Source organism: Nanorana parkeri, unplaced genomic scaffold (genome assembly GCF_000935625.1).
Source record: "Nanorana parkeri isolate BGI_ZX_2015 unplaced genomic scaffold, ASM93562v1 scaffold452, whole genome shotgun sequence".
Lineage (NCBI taxonomy): Eukaryota > Metazoa > Chordata > Amphibia > Anura > Dicroglossidae > Nanorana > Nanorana parkeri.
In genome coordinates, this window is record NW_017306720.1 from 945,690 (window position 1) to 966,810 (window position 21,121).

A 21,121-nucleotide genomic window follows, 5' to 3' on the forward strand; every position below is an offset into this window, starting at 1 on the left:
TTTTGTTATATTATCACTGTATGTGTGCTTTTGTAAAGACATAGACATTTGTCATTATGATTTGTCCTTATGTCAGGGACCCTGTCTGGCCCCAAAACGTTGGCATGTGACGGATGGTCAATAAAAATGCACATGAAATTTACGCATTCAAACCTGTGAGTGCTGGCGATTCCTTTTTCCATACTCTGGGTCCAGAGACAACATTCATCCTGAACAGCAGGTAATTGTTCCATGTACGATTACATGCCAATTGCCACTGACCGATGCGGCCGTGGTCACCCTGCCATTAAGGCTACATTCACACCTATAGTACAGGTGCGGTTAGGGATTTCTGCTTCAAGAACTTGCTATTTCCTGCAGCAGGAATCCCAAACCTGCGGTTTACAAGCTGAAGCGGTCACCCATTCAAGTTAATGATCAGGTGACAGCGGCTGCATTTGAAAGCAGCAAAACGATGACACTTACACCGCATGTGATCGTATACGATACGATTACATGCAATTAGGAATCAATCTCTATCCCTGGACACAACTCCCATTAAAAATTATAAAATTGGAGCAGAAATGTTAAACTAGTTGGGGGAACCCCCTTCCAACAACTCCCAGCTGTTGCTGGTACTTTACTGATAAGGAAGCAAGACTATCTTAGTGTCAGGAACCTTCTTGGTGTAAATTAGCATGCACAATAAAGCTTGCTTGTGACAGGCACCCACGCATACCTCAGAACAAGAGATTGCTCAATAGATGTGATGTGACTGCCAAGCTTCCATGATCACATTACAAAGCAGTTTTCAAGATACACAACCAAAATGGTAATTATGCTCAAGTCAAAACAGACTTTTATCAGTTACGTGTCAAAGCACAAGACACTACACACAGAAAGCATATACACACACACACACCTAGACACTAGTCTCAAACTATGCTACATAAAAAACACATGCAGTGAACCCGCTTACACTCGCTGGTAAACAGCAAGTGTCAGAGGAAAAAGAGGAACCCCCATTACTGCTACAGGGATCACACAGCAAATAAAATCACCTCTATAGCAGTAAAGGAGCAGACACGCATCAAAACTGCAGACACATGCTGTTATCACTGCTTACCCTCCAGCGCTTGTCTACAATACCAGCATATACACCATAAAAAGGACAAGAAGAATGACGCATAAGGAACATGCATAATAACGCTACTAAAAAGGATCTAGCACAAAGATACAACACATCTCTGTTCATATGTGGAAAAATCATTTCGTGAAAGTAGAATCATTATCCAAGCCACAGATTATACAAAGCACAAGCTGCATAGACTATTGGATGGGAGCGTAATGTCCAAAATGACCAAAATGATTGGGGACATTTTTGCTTTTCCCATAGAAATGAACCCAGTGTTTATTTCATTCTTCCACACTGCATGGGACAAATGAAAGGGAGAATATAGCTACAATGGGCAACGAGGACCTTCTTCCTTAATACACTTGGATTAATAATGGCAGTATGCTGCTTGTTATGTGGATTTTCCCCCCCAATAACCATAAATACATAATATGCAACCAGACGGTAACACTTTCTGTGTCCTTTACACCAAAGGTTTCGGAGGTCTGGCTATCTAGTTTGGAGAAGGTAGGAAGGAGGAGAAGGGAGAAGGTAGGAAGGAGGAGAAGGGAGAAGGTAGGAAGGAGGAGAAGGGAGAAGGTAGAAAGGAGGAGAAGGGAGAAGGTAGAAAGGAGGAGAAGGGAGAAGGTAGAAAGGAGGAGAAGGGAGAAGGTAGAAAGGAGGAGAAGGGAGAAGGTAGAAAGGAGGAGAAGGGAGAAGGTAGAAAGGAGGAGAAGGGAGAAGGTAGAAAGGAGGAGAAGGGAGAAGGTAGAAAGGAGGAGAAGGGAGAAGGTAGAAAGGAGGAGAAGGGAGAAGGTAGAAAGGAGGAGAAGGGAGAAGGTAGAAAGGAGGAGAAGGGAGAAGGTAGAAAGGAGGAGAAGGGAGAAGGTAGAAAGGAGGAGAAGGGAGAAGGTAGAAAGGAGGAGAAGGGAGAAGGTAGAAAGGAGGAGAAGGGAGAAGGTAGAAAGGAGGAGAAGGGAGAAGGTAGAAAGGAGGAGAAGGGAGAAGGTAGAAAGGAGGAGAAGGGAGAAGGTAGAAAGGAGGAGAAGGGAGAAGGTAGAAAGGAGGAGAAGGGAGAAGGTAGAAAGGAGGAGAAGGGAGAAGGTAGAAAGGAGGAGAAGGGAGAAGGTAGAAAGGAGGAGAAGGGAGAAGGTAGAAAGGAGGAGAAGGGAGAAGGTAGAAAGGAGGAGAAGGGAGAAGGTAGAAAGGAGGAGAAGGGAGAAGGTAGAAAGGAGGAGAAGGGAGAAGGTAGAAAGGAGGAGAAGGGAGAAGGTAGAAAGGAGGAGAAGGGAGAAGGTAGAAAGGAGGAGAAGGGAGAAGGTAGAAAGGAGGAGAAGGGAGAAGGTAGAAAGGAGGAGAAGGGAGAAGGTAGAAAGGAGGAGAAGGGAGAAGGTAGAAAGGAGGAGAAGGGAGAAGGTAGAAAGGAGGAGAAGGGAGAAGGTAGAAAGGAGGAGAAGGGAGAAGGTAGAAAGGAGGAGAAGGGAGAAGGTAGAAAGGAGGAGAAGGGAGAAGGTAGAAAGGAGGAGAAGGGAGAAGGTAGAAAGGAGGAGAAGGGAGAAGGTAGAAAGGAGGAGAAGGGAGAAGGTAGAAAGGAGGAGAAGGGAGAAGGTAGAAAGGAGGAGAAGGGAGAAGGTAGAAAGGAGGAGAAGGGAGAAGGTAGAAAGGAGGAGAAGGGAGAAGGTAGAAAGGAGGAGAAGGGAGAAGGTAGAAAGGAGGAGAAGGGAGAAGGTAGAAAGGAGGAGAAGGGAGAAGGTAGAAAGGAGGAGAAGGGAGAAGGTAGAAAGGAGGAGAAGGGAGAAGGTAGAAAGGAGGAGAAGGGAGAAGGTAGAAAGGAGGAGAAGGGAGAAGGTAGAAAGGAGGAGAAGGGAGAAGGTAGAAAGGAGGAGAAGGGAGAAGGTAGAAAGGAGGAGAAGGGAGAAGGTAGAAAGGAGGAGAAGGGAGAAGGTAGAAAGGAGGAGAAGGGAGAAGGTAGAAAGGAGGAGAAGGGAGAAGGTAGAAAGGAGGAGAAGGGAGAAGGTAGAAAGGAGGAGAAGGGAGAAGGTAGAAAGGAGGAGAAGGGAGAAGGTAGAAAGGAGGAGAAGGGAGAAGGTAGAAAGGAGGAGAAGGGAGAAGGTAGAAAGGAGGAGAAGGGAGAAGGTAGAAAGGAGGAGAAGGGAGAAGGTAGAAAGGAGGAGAAGGGAGAAGGTAGAAAGGAGGAGAAGGGAGAAGGTAGAAAGGAGGAGAAGGGAGAAGGTAGAAAGGAGGAGAAGGGAGAAGGTAGAAAGGAGGAGAAGGGAGAAGGTAGAAAGGAGGAGAAGGGAGAAGGTAGAAAGGAGGAGAAGGGAGAAGGTAGAAAGGAGGAGAAGGGAGAAGGTAGAAAGGAGGAGAAGGGAGAAGGTAGAAAGGAGGAGAAGGGAGAAGGTAGAAAGGAGGAGAAGGGAGAAGGTAGAAAGGAGGAGAAGGGAGAAGGTAGAAAGGAGGAGAAGGGAGAAGGTAGAAAGGAGGAGAAGGGAGAAGGTAGAAAGGAGGAGAAGGGAGAAGGTAGAAAGGAGGAGAAGGGAGAAGGTAGAAAGGAGGAGAAGGGAGAAGGTAGAAAGGAGGAGAAGGGAGAAGGTAGAAAGGAGGAGAAGGGAGAAGGTAGAAAGGAGGAGAAGGGAGAAGGTAGAAAGGAGGAGAAGGGAGAAGGTAGAAAGGAGGAGAAGGGAGAAGGTAGAAAGGAGGAGAAGGGAGAAGGTAGAAAGGAGGAGAAGGGAGAAGGTAGAAAGGAGGAGAAGGGAGAAGGTAGAAAGGAGGAGAAGGGAGAAGGTAGAAAGGAGGAGAAGGGAGAAGGTAGAAAGGAGGAGAAGGGAGAAGGTAGAAAGGAGGAGAAGGGAGAAGGTAGAAAGGAGGAGAAGGGAGAAGGTAGAAAGGAGGAGAAGGGAGAAGGTAGAAAGGAGGAGAAGGGAGAAGGTAGAAAGGAGGAGAAGGGAGAAGGTAGAAAGGAGGAGAAGGGAGAAGGTAGAAAGGAGGAGAAGGGAGAAGGTAGAAAGGAGGAGAAGGGAGAAGGTAGAAAGGAGGAGAAGGGAGAAGGTAGAAAGGAGGAGAAGGGAGAAGGTAGAAAGGAGGAGAAGGGAGAAGGTAGAAAGGAGGAGAAGGGAGAAGGTAGAAAGGAGGAGAAGGGAGAAGGTAGAAAGGAGGAGAAGGGAGAAGGTAGAAAGGAGGAGAAGGGAGAAGGTAGAAAGGAGGAGAAGGGAGAAGGTAGAAAGGAGGAGAAGGGAGAAGGTAGAAAGGAGGAGAAGGGAGAAGGTAGAAAGGAGGAGAAGGGAGAAGGTAGAAAGGAGGAGAAGGGAGAAGGTAGAAAGGAGGAGAAGGGAGAAGGTAGAAAGGAGGAGAAGGGAGAAGGTAGAAAGGAGGAGAAGGGAGAAGGTAGAAAGGAGGAGAAGGGAGAAGGTAGAAAGGAGGAGAAGGGAGAAGGTAGAAAGGAGGAGAAGGGAGAAGGTAGAAGGGAGAAGAAGGGAGAAGGTAGAAAGGAGGAGAAGGGAGGAGAAGGGAGAAGGAAGAAAGGAGGAGAAGGGAGAAGGTAGAAAGGAGGAGAAGGGAGAAGGTAGAAAGGAGGAGAAGGGAGAAGGTAGAAAGGAGGAGAAGGGAGAAGGTAGAAAGGAGGAGAAGGGAGAAGGTAAAAAGAAGGAGAAGGTAGGAAGGAGGAGAAGGTAGGAAGGAGGAGAAGGTAGGAAGGAGGGAGGGCAGTGACTTGCTGTACCTGTGTGTATTTGGAGATACACACAGGTTACTAGCACACACACGGTTGACTCCATTAGGGACCCTGCTAGGGAAAGGAGCCCCCCTAAAACAGGACATCAGGGCCAGGGATCAGGGACCAGCTGATTCTGCAGCAAACTAACACTTCTACAAATCAAGAAGCAGCATCCTTTCTAACTGATTTCATCAGCATATGAAATAGCTTAAAAACCTTTTGACTTTAATATCACTTTTGGTAGAATAGGGAAAGGCTAGAACTATTGTCAGATTTTTTTTTTTCTCTGTGTCCCTCTTGTAGGTTTTACCTCACTTCCTGTCTGGTGAAAATGTAGGTCGGCAGGACAGGACATGAGGCTAAATCCATCTGACAGATCCCCAGAGAGAAATAAAACAGAAATTCTAACCTGAATACCTTTTATATTTTGAAAGCAGTATGCTCTGGGGGGACACTGAATACACAATCTTATTCTAAGGAGGAGAAGTGTCATTCTTTTATTTAGAATTTGGGTATAATGGATTTAACAGACAGAGGAGGTAAAAAAACAAAAAACTTCATTTAGAAGTTTCAGGGGACAAGTGTGTGCCTTGGGAAACCAACATGGCTTAAATGCACAGTTGTGTACCATTTATTAATTTGCAAGCTACTGAGAAATTCTCATATCTGACTGCACAGAAACTGCAACGTTTAGTTAAAATACAGTGATCCTGGGTTGATATAAAAGACACCAAGTAATGCAGCTCTGCATTCATTACATCCTTAAAACACATTTTTAAATGTAAGCAGTGTAACGACCCAAATTTGATTTGGCATCAGCATATTTTGCACTCTCTGAGCACCAGTGCTCAGACTGGGGGAGGGGGAAAAAAAACTGCACAATGAGCGAATCAGTTGGCAAGAAACATGCTGATAGAAGGAGAGCAAAGAGTGGCTGACAGATCAGTTCATTTATCTGCTGCTTCTCCTACAGCTGTCCAATCACAGGCTAGGGGAGGGACCAGACCTGTAAATGTTACTAAACTGACAGACAGGGCTGCGCTGTGTATGAGAGCTGTTGAAATCTTAGCACTGGATGGACAGAAACACAGATCCTTTGGCAGGTAAATCAGCGCTCATATATGTATTTAATCTGTGTTTGATTGGAACTCGGCTTTAAAATTATTTTTTTTTAAATCTGAAATGCAAAAAAAGCCCAATTACAACCCTTTGTATAAACCTTTCCCAAACACAGCTGTTATAAGCATGGTTCTAGAGTTAAAAAAAAAATAAAAAACTAAGTTCTGAGCTACGAACCTCACTTCGAGTTTTTCTATATCTTCTTCCTCTACTTGGAATTGGGACTTCTTAGTGTAGCTGCTCGACCTCGTCACCTGGAAAAGAAGAGACATTTATTAATACTGTATAGTAAGATCATTTGATAGAGAATATTATAATATATATATATATATAAACTGAACTGCACCAATAAGCAAACTAAGAGCTACAAGGCTCTAGAATGTACACCCACTGAGTATGTATACGTAAAAAATGAATAACTAAATATGCCGAGCTTGGCACATTTAGTTATTCAAGCTCATATGGTAGCTGCAAACACAATCTTTAATATAAGTATGTATTAAAAAGGGCCACGAGACATACGTCACAAACAATAAGTTGTGCAGTAGGGAATATATTTGACAACACAGGAAATTTCATAAGAGTGAAAAAAACAGGCCAAAAAAGGCCATTCACAAGACTAACGAGGAAAACCGAATGAAAATGAGGCCACGCGTCTCGTTTCTCTGCAGTTGTGGGTACTTTTTACATAAACTTATGCATGCCACAAGGGACGTTTCCACATATTATAATTGAAAATGTTTGTGTAAGTGTATAAAGTTGGGATAGAGTTAGGAAGGATTACAGTTCTTGTGAGGTTTTTACTTCTATCCAGGCCTCTTACTGTCACTTCTTGTGCTGCTGACATTGTTTTAGCAGATAAGTAGTGAGGGGAACTCTCCAACAGCAACACAGATAGAAAAGTAGACAAAGTATTAAACTCCCAAACTTTCTTCTTAATAATGAATTCAGATCAAACAAACATACATTGCCTGTAAAGTATTTTCTTTATATTTTTGCCCAAACACTTAATCATCATGTTTCCAAACAGCTCCAACTCTCTCAACTCTACTTCCTTTAACTTCCTGTCCAGTACAAGATCACAAGGAACAGAGCAGACTCTAGCAACTGTTCATCTACTGGCTTGGAAAAGGGAAGAGGGAGCAGAGGAGTGGCTTGCCTTTCTATTTGTGTTTGTAGAGACACACGCAGCTTAAAAGCACACACAAGGGTGGCTCCATAGGACCCATCAAGGAAAGGAGCCACCCTAAAACAGGATATCAGGGCCAGTGTTCAAGGGACCAGATGATTCTGCAGAAAACTAAAACTTTTAAATATCAAAAGAGTAGCATCCATTGTAAGTGATTTAATCAGCATTTAAAATAGCTTAAAAACCTTTTGACTTTATCACCACTTTTGGTAGAATAGGGAAAGGCTAGAACCGTTGTCAGATTTGTTTTTTTTTCTCTGTGTCCCTCTTGTAGGTTTTACCTCACTTCCTGTGTAGTCAGCAGGACAGGACATGAGGGTAAATCTATCCGACAGATCCCCAGAGAAACAAAACAGGAATTCTAACCTTTTATATTTTGAAAGCAGTACGCTCTGGGGGACACTGAATACACCATCTTATTCTAAGGAGGAGAATTTTCATTCTGTGCTTAAGTTTTATCTTGCAAGCTGGTATAAAAATTATAGCAACTCACAGTTTGGTTTCTCAAGCTGGTATAAAAAGCCAAATATCCCAACACTGCCAATTTTTAAAGAAACAGCTTATTAAAAGCAGAGAACAGAGTGTGTGTACACACACACACACACACAATTGCTAAAAGTATTGGGACACCCCTCCAAATCATTAGATTCAGGTGTTCCAATCATGTCCATGGCCACATGTGTATAAAATCAAGCACCTAGGCATGCAGACGCTTCTACAAACATTTGTGAAAGAATGGGTCGCTCTCAGGAGCTCAGTGAATTCAAGCGTGGTACCGTGATAGGTTGTCACCTGTGCAATAAGTCCATCCGTGACATTTCCTGGCTACTAAATATTCCACGGTCACCTGTTAGTGGTATTATAACAAAGTGGAAGCATCTGGGAACAACAGCAACTCAGCCACGACGTGGTAAGACACTTAAATTGACAGAGAGTGGGGTTAGCGCATGCTGAAGTGCACAGTGCGTACAAGTCGCCAACTGTCTGCAGAGCCGATAGCTACAGACCTCCAAACTTCGTGTGGCCCTCATGATTGGCACAACAACAGTGCGTAGAGAGCTTCATGGAATGGGTTTCCATGGCCGAGCAACGGTCAAACATTCCCATAGACCCTCTCCTAAACCTTTGTGGACAGCGTTCCCAGAAGAGTCAAAGCTGTTATAGCTGCAAAGGGTGGGCCAACTCAATATTGAACCCTACGGACTAAGACTGGGATGCCATTAAAGTTCATGTGCGTGTAAAGGCAGACGCCCCAATACTTTTGGCAATATAGTGTATATAAAAATACACACACATATACATATAGTCAGTTTCAACTTGCCTCAAAGTAAAACTTCTCATTGAACTGGGGGTTGCTGGTTTTCTTCTTCACTTTGGTTTTCTTTTGGTCGTTCCTAAAAACAGGAAATGCCAGGAATTAAAATATGCTTTAGCCCTTAGATTTAACAAAGGTCAATGAACAGATAGTCAGATGGACCTTGTACAAACAATGTGTATTTTTACAGTGTCGCCTCCATGTACAGCATCTAAACATGATTGTGCAGTCCAACAAGCACCCAAATTTGACCTCACTGGCTAGCACACTTGGCCTTTCCTTCTCCCCAGTTCCTTCTACACAATACATGTCTGTGTGATGGTAGGTGTGGCTATTACTAATCTATGCCACCATAGAGCACTGGCCTGTGAGAACAGAAATGTATTTGCACTCAGATAAATCGCTATTTTAAAGTATTTCTATGTGAAATTTTGTTACAAATCATAACATACAGCAGTACGAGACTATAAAAAGTAAAACAAAAAAAAAGTCAGAGATTTCAGTTGTGTTTTATATGGTTTTTAAATTAGAATTGTACTTTAAGTAGACCTTGCAACATACAAACAATAAAGGATGTTTATGGCTAGTGTAGAGTGAATATAACCAATACATGTTTTTCAACAAAAAAGACTAGGACAACTCAAATGCTCCAGAATGCATTCCTAGACAGAGAATGCATGTGCGGCAGGGCAGTGGCATATTTATCTCTAGGACTTGGCAAGAAACTCCAGTGAAAAGGGTTAGAACCTTTGTCAGGATTTATTGCGGTTCTATCTGTAGAAGTTTGCCCCAACCTCCTGTCCTAGAGCACTTGTCACTGAGACAGAAAGGAGTTTTTTGGCAGGAGCTTCTCTCAGTAATATAATCACATTACAGGGACACATGAGAGTGAACGCAGCACGTTCAAAATAGACCAAAGCTGCCATTCGTTGTTTTTTAAGGTGACACGTCATGTTGAACGTCAATAAGCAAGCAAATGTAGAATAGTAAACTTGTACCGTCATTGGAGAAATGCTTTAATTGACAACAAATTAAAATAACCAGTTCTGCACAGGATATAGTTCTTAGATGTATTATTCACCTGGCTCGTACAATTTGCCTTGGCTTGTATACTAAATAACTAAGTACAGATGTTATTTTAAAATGTTATTTGGAAAACAAGGTATACATTTACCTAGAAGGGCCAACAAGAGACACAGCAGCGTATGCATCACAGCTCTGCCCATTCACAAGTGGTAATCCCTCACATTCCAATACGCTGTAAAGAGACAACAATGCTGAAGTATAACATTGAAAAACAAACAGGTCATTTCTCCAGTCACTATCATCCATGAGTGTCAAAGAAAATGGGTAAGTGCAACACAATATTTCTGGAATCTAATGGACTTCATTGCACTTGCTGGTAGAAAAACTGTACTGCTGCTGTGGTCAAACAAACAATACTTTTCTCCTATGGGAATGTTGCTGTAAAGTTATTTAATTTAGATATAATAGGAAAACCAGCACTGTGAATTCCATAAATGCTGAAGGACTAAGGTACCCCAATTAAGATAAGGCCTTGACAGAAGGCTAAAGACATTGCCTTGTTATAGTGTCTCAATACTCTCCAAACCTTTATTACAGTAATTGTTTTCATATTGTTCATTGATGATGGCAAACAATTTTGTGATAGCTGTATTAATGGTTAGTGCTACACAGGCAATTTTTAGTATCTCAGTTGTGCTACAAAAATCACTAGCAATTACCCACAAAGATTAATGAAAGATTGCTATACAGATGGAATAGATGGCTTCATATGGTGTAAACTACACAAGCAGCATGTAATAGCAACCAATCACACACAATCCTTCAGGATTATACAGGATTATACAGTTTATTACCACCAGAGGGACTAGTTTGTTCCATCTATTTGGCGATCAAGCACTACTTCTAGTAATTACTAGTACCTGCAGTAGAATGACTGAGCTATGAAGAATCGCCAGCAAAAGTTGGATTAACTGCTGTGTTTTAGGCCAAAATGTAATTTGACTCGCAATGACGGAATACAGGGGGGGAGGCCACAAGAGCAAGAAATTAAAAACAGCACCTTGGTTGCTGGCCTAATTTACTGTTTTGTTTATCCCTGTCCAATTCTCCTGTAGGCAGGGCAGTATAACCCAACAGTGAATGACTTCCTGTGTCTCTCAATGAATGAGATAGAATATTTAACTCAGGGAAACATATAGGGGCAATTAGAAAGGTCTACATTTAGCAGGCACTTTGAAGACACACCTGATAGAAAGGTATGGAACAAGGGTAAGAGTAAACAGTTGAGGTTATGAAAAGGTACATTTCATAATGCCGAGAAACATTTCAGGTTTTATCAGTTTTATAAAGAAATGTACATTTGTTAGGGAGTGATGCTATGCGAATACCTTTTATATTGATAACTCAATACTGTACATATTTATAGCATGAAGGGAGGAAACAGAAGCAAACCCATAATTTGTATGCTTGGTCAAGTAGCAGGAATATGTTGCTATTATATAAGAAAAAAAATATAATCTAGAGAATATCATAGTTCTAAAGTGACAGTAGGCTGGCCCTGAAGTTACATTTTTGCTTGTATCATGTACACTTCCATGAAAACCAAAGTACCCATAGAAGCAGATGCATAACTCTGCAGAATGAAAGGCAGCTCCTAACTCTTGGAGTGAAGTCAGCCAAGTTATACACCAGGTTAAAACATTTTCTAGGCAATTAAATTAACAGCAGTAAGGTATTAATCATAGATTTTTTTTTTTTTAACAGCAAGAGATATGAATAAATTAGAGCTAGCATAATTTATACAACGGCAAGAAGGCTCTTTGCATACAGCTAACAAAAAAACAACAAATAAGCTTTCATCCAGTGAATTTATGGGCTTCTTATATTTGGCAGATGAGAAGAGGTTAACAGTCATTTGTATTTATTCAAACACTCTATGCAGCCGCCTACGCTTCCTCTCTGTGCAAGTTACGGAAAAAAAGGAAGTGTCCTGGTGGCTTTTCAGAGCTTGTTACACTGACCACGAAACATAACACAGAGTTACAATATGCCACTCACTGCATAGGCCCAGATGTACTTACTGTACCATAAGCTGCTGCACAGATCCATTGTCTGTAATCAGCTCATTCAATTTCAGCTCCAGATGGACTTTTCCCTAAAAAGACCCCAAAAAAAAGAAAAGAAAGGAGAAATATAAAAGCATGTCCGAATAGGTAATATTACAAAATAATTCACTGTCTACCCCTACTTTAAAATCACTTACAACTCCATTACAACAGCCAAGGCTTACGTGCAGGAGCTGTGCAAGGCTACCAACATGGATGAACTATTGCCATGATGTACTACACATTCAACACCTTAGTTGCAGCAATGCCACAAACTGGAACTGTGGGTCAGAACATTTAGTACTTTTAAGCATGTGGCTGCTTGTGCTCACTAATAAACTGCAGTCTTCCTACTGTGTAGTACACACGTTTCATTAGAGCTAAACTGGAGATTCAGAAACTCACCACCCAATTACCATTCAGGTATAAAAACTCCAGCACCTAAGAAAGGGCCATCATTTAAGCCCCTAGGTCCCTCTTGCCCAATCAAGTGGCCCAAGGTCCACATGTGGCCCTCTGGTATTTGTTTTGCAGTCCTTGGAACCCAGCAGTTTGGAATAGCAGTGGGAGCATTGATCTGTAAAGGGGTAATAGCAGTGGCCTCTACTAACATCATGTAACATGTCCCCAGTCTCTCACCATCTTCTGCACCTGGTCTCCAGGTCCCAATCAAACCTGCAGTATGTTCACAGTCTCCGACCATTATTTCTAGTATGTCTGCATTCTTTGACAGTCCTCTCTTGCATTACATATACAGAACATTTTGTGCGGCCCTTTGGTGAGGTCTGGAACCACAGCTGAGCCTGGGCGTTTAACCCTTTTGCTGCAAGCGACAGAAGGATTACATTGGCAGCAGGGACCCATAAGCAGACTCCCGGTCGCTATAGCAACTGGGAGTTTGTTTAAATTCCAATAGCGAACTGTCGGCTTTCTTGTGAAAGTGATTTGGGACCCCCGATGTCTCCTTAAAAGAGAACATATATTTTCCACTGTGGTATCACATGGAGGGGAGGGGGGCTTGCCATCCCCCTTGTGACAGGAGTAAAGTCAAGTGAAAGTTTAATAATAATAAAAAAATTAAAGCTCCTTGTCCCCATGTGTACACACACACACAAAAACAACTTGTGCAATGCGTGCACCTGTGTAAAAATACGGCGATTGCGCCACACATGTAACATATCCCTGTTTAAGCTGGAGTAAGAACATTCCTTCTAGAGCCTCATTCACTGTTAACTTTAAATTGATGACCTGTACAAGCTTTTAAAGAGTCGCCTGTCGAAAAATTTGGCCACCATAGTTTTTTGCCATTTTATGGGAGTGTGCAATTTTGGGGATTGCCATGTTTGGTATCCATTTACTCAACACAACCTTGGCTTTTATATTTTACACAAAACAATGGGTACTATATTGTGTTCACTGAAATTAATTTAAGTGCAGTTTTTATTGAAAATATGGTTTGATACAAAGTCGCGCTAATCTGCAGGGTCTCTGCTTTTATAAAATGTTCTAAGGATTTTAAGTAATTTTTACTCCTAAGGTTTACAAAAATGAAAGAGGGAAAGAAAAAAAAGAACTCTGGCAATGAAAGGATTTAAGCTGATTTCCAGCCTTCTCTTGAGTCTTGCACAGTTGTACAGGCTTCCTACTCTGCACCCAAATAGCTTACTCTGATTTCCCGTCACACTGTGAGCTTCTCACTGTATGCATTAGAAGCTGCAGCAAGTTAGATAGAGCCTGCCTCAAATCCTGGTTGAAAAACATCCAGCATTAAGCCCTTTAATTCCCAGCTGGAAAAATCTACATTTTGTCTTGAATTCTTTCTGAAATATAGCAGTGCACTTCCTGTGCCTACAGCCTCATAATAGTATATCTACAGTATGTGATCATCTAAGGCAGGGGCAGGCAACCTTGGCTCTCCAGCTGTGCTGAAACTACAAATCCCATCATGCTTCTGCCTCTGGGAGTCATGCCTGTGGCTTGCAATGCATATTGGGATTTGTAGTTTCAGCACAGCTGGAGAGCCATGGTTGCCTACCACTGATCTAAGGCACTGCTGCCTCTGACTGCTCTTTTCATGAGATTGGAGTGAGATTTGGTGATGATGTCACTATTGTGTTGCCCACTTTTGTATTTTCTATTTGCATCGATTTGCTATTTTTTCTGTATTTGCTTTATGTACCTCTCCTGCTGCTTCTTGATCAGTCATGAGCTCATCAGTCACCGCCAGGGGTGCAGCTCTGAAATGAGTCAAAAAAGCCTTCGCCTCTACCAAGATGACCACCGCCACATAGAGACACAGTGTGGAACAAGGCATGGTATGCGAGTAATAGGGAAAAGATCAGCAGCAGGGAGCCTACAGGCAAAACTGGTGGCTTGCCTTTTGTCCTCTTCTTGCCTTTCTGGCCACAGCTTACACAGTTCAGGTTCTCTTCAGGATCAAGGCACAAGGTACCATAACATAGATTTGGTCATAAAAGAGCATGGTCAAAAGGGTGGGGTTCACAAGCTAGATTGGAGACCAACCATTCGGAGTAGTGGTTGAGGTCACTGATCAAGTAGTTTCTTTCCTAATATGATGATGGGGGAAAAAGAAATTCCTATGAAATGTGGACCAAGGTGGAGCTGGTGGTGTTACTACTCCACAATGGCATTTCCACAGTAACTTTTCAAGTAAACTTGAAAAGTTACTGTGGTCCATCCCATTCCCTGGAAAAAGGATATGTATAGATGCTGGATTTTCAGCACTAACCAGTCCTGAGGACCGCATAATTAGATTCTGGGAGTGGCTGAGGAACTGCATTACATTATGCAGGCAAACCCAGCTGAAACTATTAATACCGGTCATTAATAATGCACGTTTCCAGTGTATGAAGAAAATTGTTTCTACGCATGATGTGAGCAGCTAATGGCTTCTTTTTTTAAGTTCAGGTCTGCTAAGTGAAGAGAATTGGTCAAATACATGACAATTCAGCTCAATTTCCAGTTCCGCTATGTTGTCATCCTAGATTGTTCACTTCTCCTGCCTTCTCCAAACTCTTCACCCTTTTGTGAATAACCCCCCAAAACTTGAAATTGATGAAAACTACCATTGTTCTCCAATCAACCTCAGGTTTGGATCTCCCGCATAATTAGGCAGTAGGTGTATTAGGTGTAAAATGTACCTGTAAAGAAAAAAGTTAGACTTATACTTACCTTTACTCGTCTTCCGCATTGCTGAGCATGACATCTCCATTGTCCCAAGATGATTTCTGGTGAATGCAGAGCAGCTGAAAACACTCCATTCCATTACAAGAGTGTCTTCTGGTGAGATTTTCGCTGCTCTGTAATCCCTAGGATCTCTGCAGAAGAAACATGACGTCAGCCCTGCCAAATGCAGGCTGAGGTAAGTATAAACCTTTATCTTTACAGGTATGTTTTACACCTACTAATAATAGATGATTTGTGGAGGGGGAGGGCGCCCGGGCAGAGTAAGCAGACCTTGCATTTTACTGCAAAGTCTGCTTAACTACTCCTTATAGCATCTACAATTTCTCATTTTGTCCTGATTATATCCAGAAGTCATGTAAACCATTGTGAGCTGACCATTCTTTTTTGTATGGATTGGTTTAATCAACAATAACTTAACTAGATTGCATACCAAAATGATTTTCACAGCAATTTTAAGCACTTAATTTGGTAAATTGCTTTAAAAACTCTGTGAATAATATTATAATTTTTTTGTAATAGGCAGAAAAGTAGACAAAAATATGGAAAAAGATTTCAGGGTTTGTTAAATTTTAATAGCATGCCAAATATATTGAATTGTTTTTTTGGTTCAAAAATAATTTTACATTTTTGTTAAATGAACTCCAGGCTGCCCTTCCTATATAATTCTAGACATAAAAAAATACATAGAACCCCTACCTAAAGGCCCCTTCAACTTGCCCAACTCCACACGTGACATTCATGTACAAGTCTTCTCTCTTCATGCACGCACAAGAGGTGGGGACCCTCTACGGGTGTACAGGTCACCAACTGCATGACGAAGAAACATCCTATTGACAGTACAGAGTCAGGGTCCTCTCAGGATCCAGAACAGATCAATTACATTACATCTGACACCACAAGATGTTTTAAAAAAAAAGTGTTGAATGAATTAGAGAGGGGCATGGAGGGAGGGGTGCTGCACCTTGCCCAGAGATTGGCTTTAACCAGTTTTGGACCTTGGGCGTGCTACACGGCCAAAAAAACGTAATCAAAGTGCATAAGGCATGTGTAGTATGCCCTGTCCTCCTTCCCCGCTGCTACTTCCCTCACATTTGATGGTAATTTTCAGCTGTCAGAATTGACAGCCGGGAGTAGCTGTGTAAATACAACAATTACAGAGGATGCTGTCAAAAAATAGACCATCTGACACAGTGTTTATAAACATCATTCAGAAGATACTTTTTGTACGCTTTATTCATCTGCAGATCAAATGGATGAGCTCTGACCTGCATATGATGTCAGGTGAAGCAACCAAACAAGTGTGAGTTTTTTATTTTTTGTTCCTATTTAACCCTTCCCTAATCAAATACTTTCCCCCCTTAACTGTTATTTTCCTGCTTCGTTTTCTTCATTCATTTTTTCTAACCAATATTAATAATACAATTTTCTGCAATAAACGTTTTACTGTATAAAAAAAAAAGCTAAAAATTAAAAAACAAACAAAAATAACTTTCCAATGCAGTGTACCAGAATTGCAATTTTAGTGTCATTTTAAACAGGACAAATTATAGAATAACTATGATTACTACAGTAGCACAGTTTTCTTTAACTAAAGCTGGTCATACACTATGTAAATTTCAGCCAGTTCTTGATGAAGCAGCCAAAATTTCCACAGTGTACACGCTGTCCGCACCATTTCGACCGGCATCCTTCGATCAGCTGACTGAAGGAGTCGGTAGGAAAATCTTCAAACGAAGAGAGCCGGCAGCTAATCAGCTGTTTGACGGCGGTCAGAATACAATGAAGACAGCTGAGGATTCCTTGATCAACCCTCGTAAATCACTGATTGAGGAATTTGTTTTATTCTCTTCGTTCAGCCTGCGGGTTGAGCGAAGAAAATAACAGTGTAGAGGCAGTTTAACACTGATCATAATAGGAAAAATAATATTTTCAACACAATACCGCTAAGACCGCTTGTTATCCTAAGTAAATTTCAAAGTCATTGCTGAATAAACAGGATCTTAGCAAAAATGTAAAAATTGTTCTGGTCCGAAGAGGGCGTACAGGCAAGAGCTGAATTGGTTAAAGACCATACAAAATTAGATCAATGAATCCTATAACGTTCTATAAATGAATGGACTAGTTAAGATAATGAGTATATATAGAAAAGGACCTGATACACAAAGCTGAAAAGGCACTTATTACTGCTGAAAAGGTAGCCTCTAAAGTGACACCACATACGACATTGCTTGATTTGCCAAAGACGACATTGCTAATGTTTAACACCTGACATTTTTGGAGGAAATTGTAAATTATTATGCTGTGCAATCTTTAAAACTGGATTCACCAAAGCACAAAAGGTGAATTTTGGATGTTGAATTTCCTGCATGTTAAACTGAAAACGATCATCATCATCATACAAGATTTATAAAACATTTTTGCAATTTCCACAGTGCTTCACAAAATAAAGAGGGAGGGGACTCCTAACCTAATAATATGTCCATAGCAATGTACAGAACATCATCTCCTGAGCATTCCATCTAAGTGAAATTTGCCAAAATTCTACATTTGTAAATTTTAGGCATAATGTTGATGGTATTCGCTTACATTAGCATATAAGGAAACTCACAGTTGAATGATGCCTCATGAAGGATATATTTAAAAAGTCAAGTCCAAAATCCCTTAAAATTCAACAGACCTACAACAGAATATTTAGCTTGCCCAGATAATAGCAATTTCAGTTTCCAGATTTCAACTGATATAATTGTTAGCACTCCACACGTCATACAACAGTACTGAAAATGGTCATAGTGAAAATAAGCTCTACCCACGTACAAGGTATTTTAGCAGACAGATTATGACCAGAGACAGGCTTGGGCATGTTGGTGAGGAAGCGGATGTCATTTTGGTTGTAATGCTGAACATATTATAACCAACATAGGCCATGAATAGAACACCCAGTCACAAGTATTAAATGCTTTCTTATACTTTGAGAAGACAGATAAAATCATGTTTACTTGATGGAAACTAAAGAAAAATCTAGCCATGACATTTTGGCTGTGATAAAATGATTTGGGGAACTTGAAAGACAATTTATGAGATACAGTATGTTGGAAGATTATTTGCAAAGTAGCAATAACAAGTCATTATTGTGTGGTCAGATTTATTGTACTCAGACAGTTCTCTCCAATATAAACATGTTCATTCTAGAATTGCTCATCATTGCTTGTATTCTGTAGCTTACTAAAAAGTATTTCATGGTGTCTGTATATTCTTGCAAAGTCTGCAAAATCTTCCATCGCTTAAACTGTATTTTCACTTTTGCAGCCAAATTGGCATAACACAGACTTGTTGCATGTTCCCATTTACATAGCATAATATGAAAAACAAAAAAAATGCTGCTTAACTTTTTTTTTTTTTCTGAAAAGTCCAAAACTTAGAAAATTCTACATGTTTCTCACTTGCTATATGTTTAATAGGGGGCTGGGGAGTTGTATTTGCCATAATTAACCATGTCTGTACTGCTGGCAGATCTCATCAGTTGTTAATCAAATGTGCAAGACTCTATCCTAACAAAAGATTAAAGAAGAACTCTGGGGAAAATTATTATTAACCCTTGCGGTTGGGATACTCCTGCAGTGCAAGGGTTACCTGCTCATCCTCCTGCTGGAGGATAAAAAAAAAAAGAGAAGGGGTTATAGTCTATGCCTACACCTATGCCTAGAGCCTCTCTCTCCCTCTCCGCTGCAGCAGTCTAAGGTCCTGTGTCATCAAGTTCTATACAGTGTAAACGATGCCAGGATGCCGAGGGACATTCCATCACCGTGTCTGTTTACATCAGATTCCCCATAGACCAACGTGCGGTCCGGCAGTTTCCGTTTTTTCCTCCATTGCAAGGTGGAGGGAAAAAAAAAAAACTGTACGGACACAGATGTCACAGAAGTGACATCCACTCCGTACTGTTGTGATTAGGAGAGGATCCCTGCACAGATCCTCTCCTGATCAGCCGGTGTGATCAGGCCTAATGCTAAAAAAATACTACTGCAGTTTGGTGGATAAAAATAAATCAGGTGCAGCAAAGACAACACTTCATGGAGATTTAATTCAATTAATTTTGGCCCTTTGTTTAGTCAGAAACAACTAGCCGAAAAGTTGAAAATGGATCTAATCTATCTATATCTAGAAACTAAAATAAGCAGTTTACATGGAAGAAAATGGTAATAAATTTTAGAGGGTTAAAAAAATGGTAAATTTTAAAACAATTTCATAAAATTGCCAAATAACTGGAAGAGCAATAATGGCCACAAGCTCAGTACATGGCTTCATAATGGCGTCTGGATTTTAAAATTGGCAGGGAGAAAATGTTTTATGGCAGGTCAGGGCACATGTATTTTACATTTAAGCAAAGTCACCTGTGGTGGAAAAGAAGAATTACCTGGACTTCAGAGTTGGAATCAATTGGCTGAAGTGGAAACCAGGGCTCTTTACCGCTGTACCTGAACAAGTCATCTTTTTTAATGGCGACCTTACCTGTGGAGAAAGCCAGGTTACTGAAGTAGCATGCTAGGCACAGTGTCAAACAATGATTTTCATTAGAACTGGTTTAATGAATATGGTGATATACACTATATGGTCAAAAGGTTTGTGGACACCCCACCATCATTTTTCTATAAGCTTGTTGGACAACCCATTCAAAAACCATGGCCACTGATATAGAATTGCACCCCACCTGTGACGACATGGTGATGAGTTTAGGAGTTAAATGTGTATATGTGTTGGGTTATGTTTATGAAAAGACTGTCAGAATCCCCCCTCGTTATCTCCCATTGTACTCTGAAGGACTCAGGACAATGGCATTCTGGCCAGGCTCCTGCTACGGCTGTCTGGAGCTCTTTAGCAGGTTGACTCCTGTGGTGTTGTGAAGACAGGATGATCACTTTCTGTATAAAAGTTTGTGTAGTTACTCAATAAAATCAGAGTTTGTTGTTTAACTCTACACTTGAGTCTCGACTAGTGACTGGGGAAACTGGGAGCTAAAGATCAGCGGGTTGCAATATCTCCTGAGCAAGGAAGAATACAGCGGCGGACATACTCATCCTGAGTACTGGGGTCCGCCACACCACCCTCCTTTGTAGCTATCACAGCCTCCACCTCCTTGTTAAGGCTTTTCTCAAGATTTTGGACTATGTCTATGAGAATTTTTGCCCATTCAGCCACAAGAACTTTTTTTAGATCAGGTTCTGATGTTGGACCTGGCTTGTAGTTAGCATTCCAATTCATCACAAAAGGTGTTTAATAGGGGTCAGTTAAGGGCTCTGTGCAGACCACTTAATTTGTCAACACCAAACTCATTTACCATGTCTTTATGAAACTGGCTTTGTGCACTGGGGCACATACATGCTGGGAACAAAAAAGGGCCTTCCTCACGTTGTCTCAAGCGCATATTTGTCTAAAATGACTTTGTAAGCTGTAGCATTAACAGTACCTTGACTGGAAACACATGAATGCAGTAATTTAGAGGGGTGTCCACATACATTTGCTATATCTTGCATATTGGTGTAGAGGGGGCTAGGCAAACTCCAGCCCTCCAGCTGTGGTGAAACTACAACTTCCTCTGGGAGTCAGAATCTTACAATGCCTCATAGGATTTGTAGTTGCACCACAGCCGACAGGCTGGCGTTTGCCTGCCCCTGGTATAAAGGCACTAGCCAATTACTACCTAGTGCTCCAAAATTTGACAGATAAGGATATAATCGGGATGTTTATGCGAATCTGAAGACTGCAGCAGACCTGCCCACCTAATCGATGTCAGAGATGAGGTCTATGGCCCAAATGGGTTTTCCTGGATGATCACTCAGGCAAGCACATTTATATATACATATTCAAGAGGTTTTCACAAGGCGATTCTCAGAAATTCATCCCAGTGTAATAATCCAACTTAAAAAAATTGGAGAGAAAAAAATGTTCACAAAATTTATCATGTGATCACAACAATTTGGAATTACTGTTAGTATTCCTATCCAAAATTGTCCCACATGGCATGAAAATCTCTGAAATCCAATCTGTCATATGGACTGAGTATTCAGTTTCCTTGCAGCTGCTGCCTAGTCTGCTGACAGGAAAAGGACATGAAAGTCTGCACCACAAAGCCACCGCACAGGTCTGTCATAGAGGATAAAGCTTTAACCCGCAATCCATTCTTCTTCCTCATTAACAGATACGCTGCTGAATTGTAAAAGATAGCGCGGTCTGTATCCATGGTTCATTTTGCTGCAATTTTATTGTTAGGATTGGGCTCCAATACTTTCAGGACATATAGTCAATATTGACCTGAAGTTTCATTGAAGAAGAATTACAGTTAGGCTAAGGGACCTGA

At 41.3% G+C, this 21,121-nt stretch overlaps 1 protein-coding gene across 1 annotated transcript in view; it reads right to left on the reverse strand.

The window, feature by feature from the left end:
• RASA2 (RAS p21 protein activator 2) overlaps positions 1-21,121 on the reverse strand; it is a 118,748-nt gene that overhangs the window by 40,827 nt on the left and 56,800 nt on the right. The window contains exons 4-8 of the mRNA XM_018560360.1: positions 19,181-19,275; positions 11,536-11,609; positions 9,603-9,686; positions 8,435-8,507; positions 6,102-6,178 (exon numbers count right to left, since the gene is read on the reverse strand). Of these exons, the coding sequence (XP_018415862.1) occupies positions 6,102-6,178; positions 8,435-8,507; positions 9,603-9,686; positions 11,536-11,609; positions 19,181-19,275 (403 nt within the window). The remainder of the gene's footprint in view (positions 1-6,101; positions 6,179-8,434; positions 8,508-9,602; positions 9,687-11,535; positions 11,610-19,180; positions 19,276-21,121) is intronic.